Source organism: Panicum virgatum, chromosome 2N (genome assembly GCF_016808335.1).
Source record: "Panicum virgatum strain AP13 chromosome 2N, P.virgatum_v5, whole genome shotgun sequence".
Taxonomy (NCBI): Eukaryota; Viridiplantae; Streptophyta; class Magnoliopsida; order Poales; family Poaceae; genus Panicum; species Panicum virgatum.
In genome coordinates this window covers 65,359,124-65,377,320 of record NC_053146.1, presented here as the reverse complement: position 1 = coordinate 65,377,320, position 18,197 = coordinate 65,359,124, and the positions used below count along the sequence as shown (strand labels likewise).

At 49.2% G+C, this 18,197-nt stretch overlaps 1 protein-coding gene across 1 annotated transcript; it reads right to left on the bottom strand.

The window, feature by feature from the left end:
* Positions 1 to 10,465: 10,465 nt before the first annotated feature.
* Positions 10,466 to 14,820, bottom strand: LOC120658557 (serine/threonine-protein kinase RIPK-like). Its single transcript, XM_039936818.1, has 4 exons — positions 14,372 to 14,820; positions 13,248 to 13,383; positions 12,306 to 12,442; positions 10,466 to 11,444 (listed from the first exon to the last, which is right to left on the bottom strand). Exons 1-4 carry the CDS (start codon positions 14,744 to 14,746, stop codon positions 10,788 to 10,790), a joined length of 1,305 nt encoding a protein of 434 aa, XP_039792752.1. The 5' UTR covers positions 14,747 to 14,820; the 3' UTR covers positions 10,466 to 10,787.
* Between the last annotated feature and the right edge of the window lie 3,377 nt (positions 14,821 to 18,197).

Genomic DNA, 18,197 nt, shown 5'->3' with positions numbered 1-18,197 from the left:
CTAATCAATGCACAATGGTTCAAAATGTGAGAGACACAAGTGGCAAAATATTGTCTGAATTACAGCCTCACAACCGCACATCACAAGTCACGCGGATATACACGCGAAAAGACGCGGATACGCGCGCGTGCGTGCGTTGGTGTGTGTTTAGCAAAGCCCTACACAGTCCATCTCTTGGCTGCTCCATTCAACGCATGGAAAGTGCTGCAATATTCGAATTAGTATCTACTTGCTTGTACTAACAGTATGAGACAATACCAACCAGCCACATATAGTTTTGGAATTCTTTTGAATGGACCATAATTTATGGATCAAATTCCAACAGCGGTCACCGAGCTAGCGTATTAGAGCAAGTATAGTAACAGACGAGAAGCCGGCGAAATCCTACATGTGAGAGAGAGAGAAACGAAGAAAGAGAAAGAATCGGGCGTCTGGCGACGCGCCCATCACAAGCCGGCGACAACCTATCAAAACACGCTGCGCCTGCTATTGGCTAAGATTCCTGGTTGGCATTAAATGCTGGCGGAGCCCACCATCACCACACGCCATGTTACCGCGTGAGACGCCGGGGAGGGGGCGTGATTACTAAACTTGCTCTTAATTATCGGTGAGGTCCGCCACCATCCGGCAGTGGGCGAGGTCTATTACCCATGCTCTAACCCAACCGTCCGTGCAGCCTGTGCTGCTGTGCATGCTAATAATTGGGGGCAAGAACCTCCTGGACTCTTCTAGATCTCTCTGCAGAGGCAGTTCAGACTTTGTTTAGTTGCCTCGTGTAAAGTTTTTGAAAGAACATCTTTTTATATTTGAAGTACTAAACATATAGTAATCACAAAATAAATTACAAAACTCGTCTGTAAATCGCGAGACGAATCTAATAAGCCTAATTATTCCTTCATTAGAGGTTGTTTACTGTAGCATTACTGTAGCAATTTAGTTTCTAATTAGGTTCATTAGATTCGTCTCGCGATTTACAGGCAGACTGTGCAATGTGTTTTTTATTTCGTCTAGATTTAAGTCTCCATGTAGGTGCCAGAAATTTTTTTTTGGAATTTTGAATTATGCAACTAAACAAGGGTCAGTGACTCCGATCCGTAACTGCAGCCAAAGCCTGTTGAGTCTGTACTGATCGGTTCTGGATAGCACGGTCCTGTTTTATTTGTGCTATGCTAAAGTTGAGCATAACTTTGACCTTTCATTAGATGTATTAAATAAAGATAGTTTAAAAAATAACTCCACAATTTTTATGCTAATTCGTGATACAAATCTATTAAAATCTTTGACCGTATGATTAGAGAATGGTTACTATAGAATTACTGTAACTAATCATCGATTAATTAGGTTCATTAAATTTGTCGCAAAAAATTACACTTATATGTGTAAATTTTTTTACAAATAAATTTCATTTGATACTTTATATATACAAGATTTTTTTAGCGCTAAATGCGATAGAGAGAACTTAAACATAGCCACGGTGCACGGACCAAGCGAAGATCAACCTGGAATTCTGGAAAGAAAGCCCGAGCGCCGAGCCCGAAGAGATAGCCGGCATGACAAGACAGACAGACAGACACCGGGAGATGAAAATTCTGATGCCGTGCTGCACCACTGCGTGGGCCAAGGAGAACAAATAGAAAGCTTGCCGCCTAGCCAAGTAGTGTGGCCACTAATTGAGGGCGCCACGCGCATCTTGTGCGCGGCTAGCTCGTGCCCGCTTTACCGAGAGGGAATCGAGCTGCGAAATCGAGAGCTGATTGGTTAGGTCTTTTTTTAGATTTTACATTTCAAATATTAAATATAAACTAATCGCAAAATTAATTGCAGCTTCCACCCATAAATCGCGAGACGAATGTGTCTAAGTAATCCGTCATTAGCATATACTTACTATAACAATTACTGTAATAATTTAATGTCTAATTATAGTCTAATTATATTTATTAGATTCGTCTTGTAATTTACAAGCAAACTATGCAATTAGTTTTTTTATTTCGTCTAGATTTAATACTCCATGCATATAAGATTCTCATTCGATGTGATAGTTTTGAAATTTTGAATTTTGCATTTAAACAAGGGGTAGATGTTAATTTTTACCAAGCTAAGATCATAGCGAACTATCTATCCACATATTCCTCTGCGAGCCTCGTACTCTCGCATTCGAGCTTGGAGGGCGGCTAGGGAATTCTCGGTGCGTGTGGCTCTTACCTGTTGTTCTTCCAGTTCTGCCTCTTTTTCTTGCATTTGGACTTGGAGAGCGGCTAGAGAATATTCGGCGTGTACGGCTCTTGTCCGTTGTTCATCCAGCTCTTGAGTTGCCTTCTCTGCTATGTGGACTTGTTGCTTTAGTTGTGCCGCTTGTTCACGGTAGAGCTCATCCAGGCTGATGAGATAGATGGATAGGTGAGAGACCGTGTCTTCTAGGTCTTCTTCTTCTCTTCCAAGTCCTCTCATCCGGGCAATCCATGTGCGTCCTCTTTCTTCAGTCGGCGGGAAAAATCCCATAGGAGTCCGCTGAAGGTGGTGCCTGTAGATCACGCGCAGACGTCGGAGGGTTTTACGGGCGGCTTTCCGGTAGGTGTCCGGGAAACGGAATCTAGTGGTGGAGATGAACCAAGAGTCCACATCAGGGTAGCGGGCGCTTCTCCCTATGAAGATCATCAGATCACACCGAAGAGTGTCCTTGGAGTCGTACTCCCGATAGAGAAATTCTGGTGGGTCCACAACTCCGATGCGTTCCAGGCTGAGTATCAACAACTTTGGAAGGTCGGGCTCTGCGTGACAGATTCCGCCAATCCATCCATTGTCAGCCATCTGGAACAGGGCAAGAACCAGTTGTGAGTGTTTGTGTGAAAGAAGGATTAAAGAAAGAAAAGTCCTAATGTGAAAATGCCAGAAAAGGGGCTCGCTCCTAGGGTCACGTCCTACGGCCAACCTACGGCTCTGATACCACCTGAAGCGTCGCCTCATAAGAGAAGACTTAAATGTGTTACAAACATCAGTCCCAGGAGGCTGGTGACACATTTATTACATCAGATGGTTCATTACCGTACAAACCTCCGAGGAGGACACTCGATACAGATGATGATAAAAAGTAACCAAGCTACGACATAACACCAGAGCGCGACCCACATGGGATCTAGCTCGGGCTCAGAGTACTGCGACAACGAAAACATCTCGAACAGGGCCGGTTCCACAGGCAAGGTTGGGTGTAGGACGATAACCCTACTCGGCGTCGTCTGGTACGAAGTCTGGGTCTTCTTCTGTAAAAAGTAAGAATGGGGTGAGTACAAACGTACTCAGCAAGTCCAACCACACCCACGGATGGGGTTATATCAGAATAATATGCACAGGTAAATCAAGGGTAAGGTTACGGTTTAATTTGCAGAAAGCTAAGTTTTATGCAGGGGTTTGTTTAGCTAAAAACATTTCAGAAACCAGTTTTTATATTGAGTAACACGGAGTTCAAGTTTTAAACTGCTACCGGACTTCCCGTCCGTCGTAGCACACGGCACAACTGCCGGACACAACTCCAAAATAACTCACGCTAACCCATCCCCAAAGAAACACTAGTTATGTGACCACACCGTAACTCGCCCAATACCGTGGGCACGGCTATTCGAATAGCTTTTAACTCTGCAGAGGTGTGCAACTTTACCCACAAGCGGGTCACCACAACACGAACACCGTAGTGTCGGTGTAGATCCCGACATAGCAATTACCCACCTTAGCTAGACCTGATTTGCCATCACGGGATTCACCAAGGGGTCATCGACCTATCTCTGAGGTACGACCGGGGTATAAGTCATACTGAACATATCCCTTCTCCTTGATCACCCGTTGCTCTCAGCCCTCCTGATGGCTATCACATCAACTAGTGGGGTTTATGCTAAGCCGTTGCCCATTCAACGGTCGAGTGGTTTGCACGATAGTGGAGTTAGGTGAGATGACACACCAACTCGGTCCTTAGACACGACAAGATGGATATCTCCCTTCTTTGCCCTGCCACATTGGCACGAGCACACCACATGGCAGATCCGAAGAAATGCCATCCATCCCGTCTAAACTTTCTTTATAAAAACACCACATTTATCCCATCCCACATACGCACACATTTTCTTTATAAAATAAATCGTATTATGAGTAAAGTCCTAAGCGTTCTAATATCGATTAACGTCCAAGCAAAATCAGACATTAATCTAGGTGGTCAAGGAATGGTCATCACAAATCAAGGGGTGGCTATCCAACCGTGTTTTCATGCGAGCAAAACATATGCAATTTTATAAAGCAGGCCATTGGGTTGTGTTTATAAAAACTAGGACAGAAACATGCATCAAAGGATGGGATTGAACTTGCCGTCTTCGAAGCCTTCGGGGAGGTCCTGGTCGAAGCTCTATCCTTCAGGCTCGGGGTCGCGGAACTGGTCCTCGTTCACGGGCTCGCAGTACTGCTCGTCAACGGGCTCTCCTTCGTTCACACCGTGGTCTATGACACGCACAAACAAACACACAATCAAGAAAAAGAAATAAAAGTTTTATCGTTGAGCTCGAATCGGAAATAATTAAGATATGGCGATAGGAGTGATATTTTCGGGTGGTTTCTTAATGGCATGGCCCAAAACTATATTAGAAAAGGCGTGGCAAAGTTTCGGGTCAAACGGAAATGGTCTGGCGCATGAAATGATAAGTTATACGGAGGTTTAGGGTTAAACAAAGAGTTAGGGCCTATTTGTAATTAATCTCGAGAAGGCAGGGGCCTGTTTATAATTTTTGGAAACATCTGAGTCATTCCGGGAGGGTCAGGGGTCTATTTAGAATTAATTCTATAAGGTGGGAGGGTTTATTTTGAAATAGGATAAAAGACAGGGGTCCTTTTAAATAAAGACAAAAGAGTGGAAGGCTGTTTATGGATTAGAGAAAAGTGGAGGGGGCTAGTGGCAAAACTGCCATCCCCTTCCTTCCCCCTCCATGGGAAACAGGGGAGGCGGCCGTGCGGGACGGCGGCGGCCCGATTCAGGCTTTCTGGGCCACGGCGGCGGCCGGGATCGAGGGGGAAAGAGAGAGGGAGCTGCGGGGGATTGATCCCCTGCCTCACCTCGAGCGGAGGTGGCGTGTGGCGGCCTGGCCACGGTGGCCAGCGGCGGCGGGCGGAGGCGGTTCTGGTGGCGGCGCTAGGGGAGCAGAGGAGGGGCTAGGGCGGCGGTGGTGGCTCGTGGTGGCGAAGAGTGTCGCGGAGGCTTCTTTTATAGGAGAAATGAGGCGGTGGGGGTGGGGTGAGCCGGTGGCGGCCGGCCGGCGGCCATTAATGGCGCCTGGTGCCGCGGCGGCGCGATTCGCGGCTAGGCGAGACGGGACGCGTCGGGCAGGCAACAGCGGCGAGCACAGGGGGTGGCGTCGTGCGGCGTGCGCGCGCTGGCGTGCGGTAGAGCGCGTGGTGCTGTCGCCGGGCGGCGCGGCGGGTTCACGTGGGCGCAGGGGCGAGCGGGACCGGGGCGAGGTGCCAGCGGCGGGCATTGCGGCGTGCGGTGGGGCGGTGATGGCGGGGCGCTGGTCAGGCGGCCACGTCGTGGCGCGCAGGGAGCAAAGGCGGTGCGGCGCGTGCGCGCGGGCGGCACCGAGCGGGGCAGCGAGCTCGTGCGCGCAGCAGCGCCTTGCGCGGCGAGGGCAGCAGTGCGCGCGTGCATGCACGAGCCGCGCGTGGGTCGGCCAAGGCGGGGTGCGCGTCCAGGAGGCGAGGCGTGCGGCAGTGTCGGGCGGTGCGCGGCCGAGCGGCGTCGCAGCGCGGTCGGGCTGAGCGCCGTGCGTGCGCGCGCGTGGGCAGGCCGAGCGGGGGGCGCGCGCAGGGGTGGAGGGCGTAGCCGGGCGGAGCAGGAGGCGGCCGGGGTCGTGCGCGCGGGTAGGTGAGCAGGGGCCGGGGCGCGCGGGCGTGTGCGGCCAAGGAGCAGAGAAAGAAGGAAGGAGAAGGGGGAAGGGAAAAGAAAAAGAGAAAAAAGGAAAAAGAAAATAGAGAAAAAGAAAAGGAAAAGGGAAGAGAGAGAGAGAGAAAAGAGAGAAAGAAAATAGAAAAGGGAAAAAAGGAAGTAAAATGGGGAAAAAGAAAAAGGGAAGAGGGAGAGGGGGAGTGAGTGCGCGCCGGCGGCGATGGCGAGGTGCGCGGGCCAGGGGAGGCGTGCGCGGCCGAGTGCGCGGGCCAGGGGGACAGCGGTGCGTGCGGCCGGCGAAAAGAAAGGATAGAAACGACAAAAGGAAACGGGTGTTGGAGCGGCAAAGGACTCTAAGGGGGGACTAGGGTTTAGAGATGTCTGAGCTCAATGATGAAAAACGATTTTGAAAATAATTAGCGCACGATTTGACTGAGCGAATTTTGGGATGTTACACTATGCTATTATAATACAAATAACCTCTTAATTTTCATATAAATTATCCAATTATATCATTATTAGAAGTTAAATTACTCCTAAATATGAATCTAAATTATATGATTATAATAGAATATTAAAGTGCATCAAAATAAAATTCAAAATTACTATTTCTATCATTACTAATATTATTGTTTGTATGAAAATACTACCCACGATATTTGTCATCATGTATTCATGTATGATGGAAGAGATAAGACTACTAATCCAAAAATAAGTTCAACAGAACATATATATCGAATAAATGTGGAGGTGTGATGCAAAATGAAATATATCGTAACTAGATAATTATTTTAGAGTATGTGTTAGAATATGTAATTGATGAAAAAGAGTGTAATTATAATTATTAATCTCATTTTTATATTAATTTTAATTAGTCCGTGCGGGATCACGAGTTAATAGACTAGTTAAGTCTAAATAAGATTTAATACTCTCGCGAATTAGCTTAGTTGGTCCTTTGCTATGTGCAGGCACGCATGCAATTTGCAAAGCAAGTGAAGGGGTCGTGCCCACATGCAGCATGCACAATGCACGGTGCATGCGCCCCGGGTACCAAGCTACGAAGAATTCCGGGAGAGTCCGGAGACCCCGGAAGCAAAGGATCCCGGGATGCAAAGGACTTCAAGAACTTTCTTTGCTAAGAGCAAGTATTATGATGAGCTAAAAACAGGCTGAATGCTAATGTGGAGAAGAGAGAAGGGAAGTGAGCTGTTAGCTTACAGCCAACTTCAACACAAGAACTAAGAAATTTTGTGAGATAGACAAGTAGGCCATATATTTATGATAGAGAGTTAAATCATTATACAAGTAGGCTGAGAGATGAGCTACAAAGGTTCTTGTAGCCAGCAGCAGGCTATATCATTAGCCTTGCTCTAAGAGCAAGGTTTATGCTCTCCGCCGGCTACTGATTGCAAGATTGAGGCCCTGTTTGTTTCCATCAATTTTTTTAGCCCCTGTCACATCAATATAAATTTTATCGTTTAGGAGTATCAAATAAAATTTATTTATAAATTTTTTTTGACAGATGGGTGCTAATTTGCGAGATGAATCTAATGAGCCTAATTAATTCAGGATTTGCTACAGTAATGCTGCAGTGACCATCCGCTAATTACAGATTAATATACCTCATTAGATTCATCTCGCAATTTAGCCCCAGAGCTCTGCAATTAGTTTGTAATCAGATTTTATTTAATATTAATAAATATCAAAATTCTCTTGGATGTGACATAGTTTAAAGTTTAGCCCCATGTAACCAAACAACCTCACAAGCCATATCATCATATATAGTGGCGGATTCCACATGTATTTATTGCGTAGTAGTAAGAGTAGCAAAAGTTTATGCTGGTTTCAGCTACCGCTTCACTAGCGGTCCGCTCCACTCTATCTCATGTTTTCTCTCTCACACACATAGAATCTTGTGAGCTCCTAGTCTACCCATAATTTGCTCTAAGCAAATACTCTAAGAGCAGTGGGCGGCATTAAGGGACTGTTGGGATCTAAGAGTTAAAACTTAGACCATGTCACATCAAAGAGAATTTTGATATTTATAAGTATTAAATAAAATCTAATTATAAAACTAACTGCAGAACATCGGGATTAAACTGCGAGACGAATATAATGAAGTATATTAATCTATGATTAGAGAATGATTATTATAGCATTGCTATAATAAATTATAGATTAGTTTGACTCATTAGATTCGTCTCGCGGATTAGCACACATATGTGCAAAAAGAGGATACCCATTTGACTCATCCATTATCTTATTATTTAGCCAATACACGGAGCCTCCACGTTCACTCTCAAGGGCTAGAAATTCCCACATTAATCGGAGAAATAATAGAAAAAAATTACCACCACTGTCATTACGATAAAAATTAGCCTAACATACCCTTATGCCTAATTAAAAATCACCCACCAATGCCATTATGAAAAATTAAATATAAAATATCATTTAGCTATGTATCAGTTACAAACATATACTATTAATAAAAACTAAAGCTAACAACAATCAATCAAAATTAAAAAATATTAGAATAATTATATGCATAATATTATTGAAGCTGAACAAAACAAATTGTTATTATAGGTAGATCATATTTGAATTGTTTTAATAAAAAATAAGACATAATTAATAAAAAATAAGACATAATTTACGATAATGAATAGGGTGATGTATGGTAACAAATAGTATGATCTTTAAAAATAATAAGGATACAACAATATGCAAACTTTTGAATTTTTAATACTAGCCGTGCAAATGAGCGGATCATATGCCTAGTTACATTATAATAGTGAAAGACTATATACGAATGGGATAAGAATTAGGTTGCAAAAATCCTTACAGCCAGCAGCTGGCTATATCATCAATCTTACTCTCACCAAGACACTTTTTGTTGGGTTAACTAGTTCACAGTTTGATAAATGTACGATTACGTTCCTCACCTAATTTATTAACCAGACATCCGAAGTGATAGGACTATAGCCCAATCAAACCAAACGGTCCCTCTGTCGTGAGCGCGCTGGAAGAAAACGAAAACGTGTCGCCTGCCGGAAGTGCACGGGGGTGATGGGCACAAGTACAGAACCGCGATGTAGAACGATATCGACTGAAAGAAAGGAACCCAGAACCCTTTCGAGAGAGGAAGGAAGCGATCGATGCCCAGATCGAGAAACCAACGTGCTGCTAGTATATTAAAAAAAAATCATCTGACTTGTTCTTACTGCACGAGCAATGCAGATAGCGAGAGAGATGTGCAAGGCAACGGTTGCGTGGTGGTGGTGATAAGAGGAGTCAGGCGCCCCCTCCTTCAACGTCCAGGCTCCATGCCTCCACGGATCTAGCCACAGATCAAAGGTCTTCAGTTTAAGCCTTTATTTTCTGGAGAGATGGGAGATCCATCTACCCCTTTCCTGGCTTGTACAATTAGCTAACTATCTAGGGATATAGTACACACAAAGATGAAAAGATTATGTACAAAGTCATGAGAAATCGAACATGAACTCCACAAGGCAAGCGCTTCTACCTACAGCTCTTGCTAGCCTGAGCAAAAGAGCAGGGTGCCCATGGCAAAACTGACTGCAGGCAACTGACATCGAAGTGGTATAGCACATCATGAGGAGGCCTGCGCCATGTTCAGAGAACGAAACTTGCTAGCTTCATCTGATGTAGGCGACATGGCCGAACTTGGCGGCCGGGACCGAGCGCTCGAACCTCTTCCCGACCACCTCCACCACCCCGCTCAACAACGCCTTCACGCCGCGGGCGGCGATGCCGGCCCGCGCCGCCGGCCGCCGCTTCTTCCCTGTCTTCGCCTTCGCCTTCGCCGCCGCTGAACCGCCATCGGCCGCGGCGGCCTTCACCGCCTGATCGAGCCAAGGCAGCAGCGGCTGCAGCTGTTGGAGCGCCATCTCCGTGCCACCGCGGGAACAAGAACCATCCATTCCGGCGGCCGGCGGATCGCAAGTTCACGGCGTGTGTATGTCTGTGACTCTGTGGTGCGCGGACTGCAGGGATCGGGGCGCGCGCGGCTTTATTTAAGAGCGAAGCGCGCGTGACGCGATGCGGGAAGAGACCGGGCGCCTGTGCATGGGCACAGAGGCACAAAGCAGCTCGACGAGGCCAATGGCGTTCGGAGACGTCGGCGCCGTGGCCGGGTCGCCGGCTGCTCGCGAGCGCCGGACAGCGACGCGGGAGACGACCTGGTGGCCCGTTCCCCTCTCGCTGACTTCAGCGACCGCTGCTGATCGGCTTATAATCAAGAGAGCCAAGTCAAAGTTCAAGAGGTGCAGGACCGTCATCCGGCTGGACAACTACAGCGAAGCTGAATTGAAAGCTGTTCATTTGGAAATTAAAGGGAGGAATTGGACTCAAAGCTCTACAATTCGGTTCATGCATGTATCCAACTAGGCTGTTTCTTCTTCATGAAATTGATGTAAAAAATGTTGCTCCAAAGCGATCACATCCAAAAGGCATCACATCTTCTGGACAACCTTTCACTTTCTACCTTTTCTGTTCCTCAACAAATTTTACCTAGAACCAAATAGAATGAAGGATGCCAATCACTGCTCAAGAACCGTACCCTCTCTGTCACATGCCCATGGCCTGTATAGACATGTTTTTGTACAATTCTTGTTGTAGCTTCATTTGAAGACAAGCATACAGACGTGTAAAGAACAGAAAGCTTCCGGTGTATATAAACTGCTCTAGTTTCGAGCCACACTCTGCATCTCACTGTAACGACAGATAATAATAATGAAATGAAAAACCCAAGGAGATTTACAGGGATGCATATGATCATAACCAATAGCACTTGGCCACCTCATATGTACACACACGCATGCACGCAACGGCTCATCCGCTCATCTCAGACGCGTCAGGCCATCTGCTCGGCCGGCAGGTGCCACACCCAGAACTCCTCCTTCTGGCCGGCGCCGGCGCGCTTCCTGGGGCTCGCCTTGGGCGACATGGGCCTGCGCCGGCGGACGTCCTTCCTCGGTGCCCGCTCCTTCTTCTCCTCCGGCGCCGGCGCCTGATCCGTCGCCGCCACGAACAGCACCAACGGACCAACGGGCCCCGCCGGCCCCAGGGGCTCGTCGTCCTTGAGGCTGAGCAGCGGCTCCAGGGCCTCCACGACGGCGGACATGTCCGGCCGGTTCTTGGGGCTGCCGCTGAGGCACCGGTACGCGACGAGCGCCGCGCTCTGCGCCGCCCGCGCCGAGTACTGGCCCTCCATGGCCGGGTCCATGATCCGGGCAAGCTTGAGCGGGTCCTTGAGGCACGGCCGCGCGTAGTCGACCAGGTTCTGCTCCCGGCTCGGCCGCGCCTTGTCCACCGACCGCCGCCCGGTCAGGATCTCCAGCAGCACCACGCCGAAGCTGTACACGTCGCTCTTCGCCGTGAGGTGGCCCGTCATGATGTACTCCGGCGCGGCGTAGCCATGGGTGCCCATCACGCGCGTCGAGACGTGGGTGTCGTCGCCCTCCGGGCCGTCCTTGGCCAGCCCAAAGTCTGACAGCTTGGCCTTGTAGTCCTGGAGATGAATCGAATTCCTCAGCAATTTGGTATCTTGTGGTTGTTGGGCCTAATAATGACATATCTAGTGCAAACCAAGGACTTCGTGCAAACCCGTGCAAACCCATTTCAAAATGAGGTAAGCTGAGAAGCACATTCATGATTTTTCACCGGCTTCGTGCAAAAACTCTGGGAAAACTTATGTTGGGCCTTTTCAGGTCCATCTGAGGACCTCAGTTGGACCAACCCAGACCATAATATTAGTCCACAGTGATCCTTTTCCTTCCATTTTCTCTACACTAGGTATTGCCTGAAGTGATTATGAATCAATTTTTAATTTGGAAGCTATTGGACAGCTCAACAATTTTTTAGAGATTAACTTACGGGTTCAAACTCTAGAAAACTATTCCTCAGAAAAGATAAAATAAAAATCTAAAAAACGCGGCCGGGGGGTGAACGGACCCCCACCGTTTTTCATTAAGAGGAAGCGACTACGGCTTCACCCGGCCGCGGAAAAACCCCCGAACCTTGGGCCATGCCTGAGAGGGCCAAGTCTTGCGGCGAGCACAGCGAGGGGATTTTTTTACCCACGAGCGGAAATTCGTCCCAGCTGGGATTCGAACTCACGATCTCGTGGGAGCGACGCTACCGGGCTGGGCTAGCCAAGTCGGCTGCCCAACCTTTTGCAAAAAGTAAAAATCTAGAACGCTGAATGTCTGAATCAGAGAAGTCTCTAAAGTCTGAAGCTTCTTTCATTGGAAGACTGTATTGGAATAAAGCGCATCTGATGTTAACTGCTAAATACTAGTCCAACAACCTGACACCACGTATGGTAAAGTAGCTCATCAAACTGACATGGCAAATTGCAAAAACTACTCACCGAGTCGAGCAGGATGTTGGAGGCCTTGAAGTCACGGTAGATCACCGGCTTCTCTGCGTCGTGGAGGAAAGCCAAACCCTTTGCGGCGCCCACTGCAATGTTTAGTCGGGTTGACCAAGGCAGCACGGCAGGAATCTCTGCAGAGATATCACAGAAAAATCTCAATTCTCAAGCTACAAATCTGCAATGAATAATGTTTATTGTTTAGTAGCATACATCATGGTCAGACATTCAGACAGGATGGGCCTTTCAGTATTATTGCACCAGGATTTCAGGAAAATAATAGTAGTTGCCTAGAGTAGATGAGCTTTATCACCGGCTCAATGGAATTTTGATTTCTTTACTTATAGGTTACCTAGAACTGCTTGTATATATGAAACAATCTGGAGATGGATCCTGTCAACACGTTGGGCTATTTCCTTATGACCAAGAACAGATCAATCAGTGATCGACAATGATCTAGCAACTATATGTGACTTCACTAGCCTCTGACCTGACCTCTGTCTCTATCAGATCTGTTTGATCTGGTTTGATCAGATCGAACTCGAAAGCTGGGAAGGTGGTTGAAGGGAGGGAGGAAACCCAGTCCACCATGCAATGAATTTGTACTTTTGAACATTTTGAAAATTTCTGCAGTCACCAACTTGAAATAAAAATTGTGTTTTCTTCCCAATAGCTCCCCTGGTTTTGTGAGCTTAAATGGTTAGGTAGGAACCCAATTTTCCTGCTAACCGTGCCAAGTCAACACGGACGAGACTTGTCAACCTCATCTCACATCATCACTGCAGGTCTGCTGCAGCTAGCCAGCATTGTGGCTCGAATCTATCATCGCTATAACCATTCGGCATTTCAGCAGGTATTAAGCTCGAGCAACTAGTACTAATTGGTCATTAGAGCCATGGTTACAGACAGATGGAGTGTTTGAGTAGTGAGTGTACTCACGCTTGAAGAGGTGGTTCTCGAGGCTGCCGTGCTCCATGTACTCGTAGACGAGGAGGCGGTGCTCGTCCTCGCAGCAGTAGCCGACCAGCTTCACCAGGTTGGGGTGCCGCAGCTGCCCCAGGAAGATCACCTCCGCCTGCATGCGCCCAACAAAGGTTAAAAAAACATGCCGAGATCACGTCAGGATCACTTATCCGCGCGCGGCTGCCGCCGGAACCCGGAACCGTCGCGATCGCTCAACCACCCGCCCGCCCCCCTCGGCGTTGGCTTCCGTCACACATGTCCAAGTTTCATTGCCCGCCGAGATATTCTCGGCGCGCGCGGCCAATCATGTAGTGGCATGCGCGGTGTTTCGAACTTTTAAATTTAGAGAGTAGCATCATGCTAAACTAACCCTGATTTCCTCAAAATTTGGGATGATGGAATTTTTAATTGGGAATTATTATTAAATTTAACTATACTAAATTAGCAACATGTTGCTTCATTATAATTTGGTATGATGAAATTCTTCTTCATCAGGAAGTTACTAGCTACTACCATGGCTTGAAAGGTTTTGGGTGTTCCTTGGTGTTACTCAAGGCCGCACTTGCACCAGGTGTCATGCAAAGAACTGGTTTGATGGTTGCCATAAGGGTTGGGTTTAGTGATCCTTGTAAGGGAACTGACCGGCTAGCTTCGGTTCACCACAAGTCACTCTTTTACTACAAGAAAGCTCCAGTCCTTCCATTTAAAAAAAAATCTTTTGGGGACTACGACTCTTCTAAGAAAGCTATGTATGTATGTATGTATGTATGTATGTATGTATGTATGTATGTATGTATGTATGTATGTATGTATGTATGTATGTATGTATGTATGTATGTATGTATGTATGTATGTATGTATGTATGTATGTATGTATGCCATCGATCTAGAAGGAGCACAGCAAGTACTAGCTATGATCACAAACAATTAAAAGAGTACTGTAGCTTGCTAACCACTGCACGCGGGGTGGTAATGAGCACACGTGGCACGATCAGGCGGACGGGAGAGGTACGGGATGGATGGGAGAGGGAAGGACGACGCAAGGCAGCAGCGGAGAGGAGAGGAGAGGAGAGGAGAGGAGAGGAGTACACAGCACGTACCAGCCACTCTTTGTGGCCCTGGGCGCCCTCGGGGTCCCAGAGCTTGACGGCGATGGCCTGCGGCCTGAGCCCCTTCTTGACGCCGTCGGCGACGAAGCCCTTGTAGACGGGGCCGAAGCCGCCCTCGCCCAGGAAGTTGCCGGAGACGAAGCCCCTGGTGGCCTCGCGCAGCTCCGCGACGCTGAACACGTGCAGGTTCGACCCCACCAGCGACACCGACAGGTCCTGGTCCGCCGCGCCGCTCAGGTCCGTGAACGACAGCCGCCCGCCGCCGCCCGGACGCACCTTCCGCCGCCTGTCCCCCTTGGCTCCGCCGCCGAGGCAGCCGCCCAGCAGCGACCTCCACGCCGACGCCTTCTCCTTCCTCGTCCTCATCGCGGAGTTTGCGCCGACGCCTTCTCCTTCGATCCGAGGTGTTGCGTGCGCTGGGAGGATGGTCTGGTGGTGGTGGTGGTGCGGCGAGCTGGACGCACGGGGGATATATAGACGCGCGGGCCGGGGGGTGGACGGCCGGGGCGGGGCCGCGCGCCACGACGGCACGGGGATGGGTCTGGTCGTCTGGTCGGGTCGGGTCGGGTCGGGGTCGAGCGGCGCGGCGCGCTCGGAGATTGGATTGGAACGCTAGCTGCCGGGTTACATAATACATTAATACTAGAATTCGTTGCTGTCCCTGTTGCGGCGTTTCCATGCGGGGGTTTCTTGAGAGCTCTGGGCCCCCTGTTACATTACCTACCTACCCGGGGTCTGACTCTGCGAGAGAGCAGGTGATGCGTTTTGATTACTAGTATTGTAGTATTTGCTTAAATCCGGGATTATCTTGTCAGGAATGGGAACAGTATGCAAGAAAAGGTCGGTCGGTCCAGCTCTACAAATGGTAACAAGTGTAGTAGAAGTAGTAGACTAGTAGTAGTAGTTCGTCGATTCACCACCCAGTGCCCCCATCCCGTTCAGAACTGTAGCAGGGTCTGCTGGCACACGACACGACTCGCGGGCACCCACCCAACCACTGCCGGGTACGAGCCGAGCGCCGATCTCGCAGCCCGTGGCTGTACCCACGCGTCCGTGACGCTGCGGGGTGGGGCGCGGGGCCTGGCGGGTCTTTCTTTAGGGCCGGTCGGTCACCCGTGCGCGCCGTGTCCTGCTCCTGCTCGACGGATGGCAAAAAGCTAGGACGCCGGTCATCGACTTGCGACGTAAAGGCGTAAAGAGATTTTGACAAACGCGCCGCGCCGCCGCCGGAAAGGCACGGTGCACGGTGCTCTCCATGCATCCATCGGTGCAGACAGGGTCACCCTCAGGCCGAGGGCCCGAGCCCGACTCGGCAGTCCTCGGTTTCTCACCGAGCTGAGCTCCCTGCCTCCTTTCGGCGATGCGCCGCGCACCGAGGCACCGAGGCGGGCGGCATCAGCATCTGGAGCGCGCGCGGCGCGGGCAGGAGAACAGGAACAGGGGGCGCCGCGCCGGGCATCCGGCATCCGCGCCCGTCTTCGATCGGGGGCCCCGCCGGGAAATTCCCGTCGGTTTGGAGCTTTCCCGGCTTGGGCTTCCATGCGGACGACGCGGGGCGCGCCACGCCGGAGCGACGACAAATTAAAGGCCGGCGTCAGCGTCGTCGGCTCGCGACGCCTATCGGAGTGGGAACCAAACTTCCTTTTCTTCCAGAGGGAAAGGGACAGGAGCTTCCCCGGCACGGATCCTGGATTGGCCTGTGCGGCCAGGCCGCGAGCCCCTAGCGGTGGCCGGTGACGATATGCACCAACACCGGCCGCCTGCCACATCCGTCGCGGCCGCCGGCCGGGGAGTGACCAGTGACCACGGAAGCAGCCTTGCCGTGTCCGGTAGCAGTTGCGGTGGAGTAGCAGTACTACGCGGCTTCGTCTATCTATCGTCGTCTGGGAAACAGTTCATCAGATCAGATGCCAAAGAAAGTTCAGGATGTCTCATGCAGCTCCGCCAGATCACGGTGTTTGCTAGCTAGAAACCTAGGACGTGAGCATGAGATGATCGAGGCGCGATGCCCGTGCAAGCAATGCTATGCCGTGTTTTAACCCGTTGCCTGATTCGTCGATATGATCGATCTTTTGCTAGCTGCGATACACAGTCGTCAAACGCGATCTGTACGTGCCGACGTTGGCGGGGTTAGGTTTGGGGGTTATAAAACCCTAAAATGACGGCTACCGAGTTCTCTTCTCTCCAAGTGGATCGCGTCTTGCATTGCAGCGGCCAAAACTTCAAGAATTTCATCAGCAGGACGACCATGTAAAATAATTCTTAATGTACGTGGATGTTTGGAAGGTTTTCTCCCGAGCAGGGCATGACGGGTCTCGTCTTGGCCTCACCTGCAACGGCGGCGTGGACTTGGTTTTTCGCCGGCAGGTGGGGTGGGGTGGGAGCAATAGCGGCCACAGGGCACGCCCTGCCAGTCAAGCCTTGTTCATGCGCGCCTGCGGAGAATAATCCCCGCATCCTTTTGACTTGGGCATCAGTGACAGTGCGCACCCATCGAACCTGCGCTAGCTAGGAAACTCGACCCACTTCGCTCTCGTGATCGATTGAGCTTCGAGATGAATAGTCGATCTGTTCATTGGTTACTTCTGACGATCGACTGCGCAGTGGATCATCAGCTCATTTCTCACTGAGCTCGATCATCTCCATTATGGCACGGAGATGAAACAATGATCCCCTTGTTTCGTCACCAAGAAACCCTGATCTTGAACATGATCAAGGTCCTGTTCCATTGGATCGGTGACCTCAACCTATGTAGTTCCAACGCATCAAGAACAGCAATAAAGGTCCGACTATTATATATAATTATAACATCGACATCGAGAGAGCAGTTGGACATGCAAGGAAGAGTCAGTTTAACTCAAACCTGACAAAAATCCCTCTCCTGGAACTGTGACCCTGAAACCAACAGGCCCCCGAATTGACACGTTCTAGAAACCCTTAAAGAAAAATAGGATCACATGTAAAGAGCGCCTGCTAATGACAGTCATCTGCAGGTGAGCGACAGCGTAACCCCTTGTGTGATGGGAGAGAGAGAGATACGGGGTAGGTTCGCCATCTTTTTCCATGAAGAGCTCAAGTGTCACACGACGACCCAGTACCAACTGCTGTATGCGTGCAATATGTGGTCGAGCCGGCCGGGCTTCTTATGCACTTCTCGCTGCCTGCTGAGTAGTCTCCTTGTTCATTTGAAAATAAACGCTTTCTTTTGGCAGGTACAACCACAGGGTTATAAGATATGATCCAGACCCTTATAGCATCTCTCGTTTTCAGCTAAACATTCTAGATCATTAGATTAGATCAATGCATGGCTACTGCTTTGAGAAGAGGCAAAGGACCATGACCCCCCCCCCCCCCCCCCAAAAAAAAAAAAGTATCTAGTAGCTGCTAGCTAGGGTTCTTGATTTTGTTGAACATACTCGTGATTTAATATGGATCATCATTCATACCCCTGACGTGAGCACATATTCCTCATCAGGGTTTCTTTATGCTGAGAACGGAATGGGGATTGAATAAGCTTGGTGATGATTGTTCCATATCCATGTAGATATATATGCAGCTCAACTCTGTTTGGTTGATACATCAAATCTTAATCCGCATACGTGTTACGAATGCCGGTGATTTAATATGGATCATCCATGCCCGTGACTTAATAGTTGGTGCAGGAATCTCTTAGTTGATATGTGGTATTTCAATCTGTCGGCTAGAACTCATGTCTCGGCAACCTCATGGAGGTCATGGTAGGTGCGTTGAGTTCAAGCCATAGGCAAGACAATTAGCAGCAACCAAATTCAGATTTATTAACACCAATAAGTGGTTG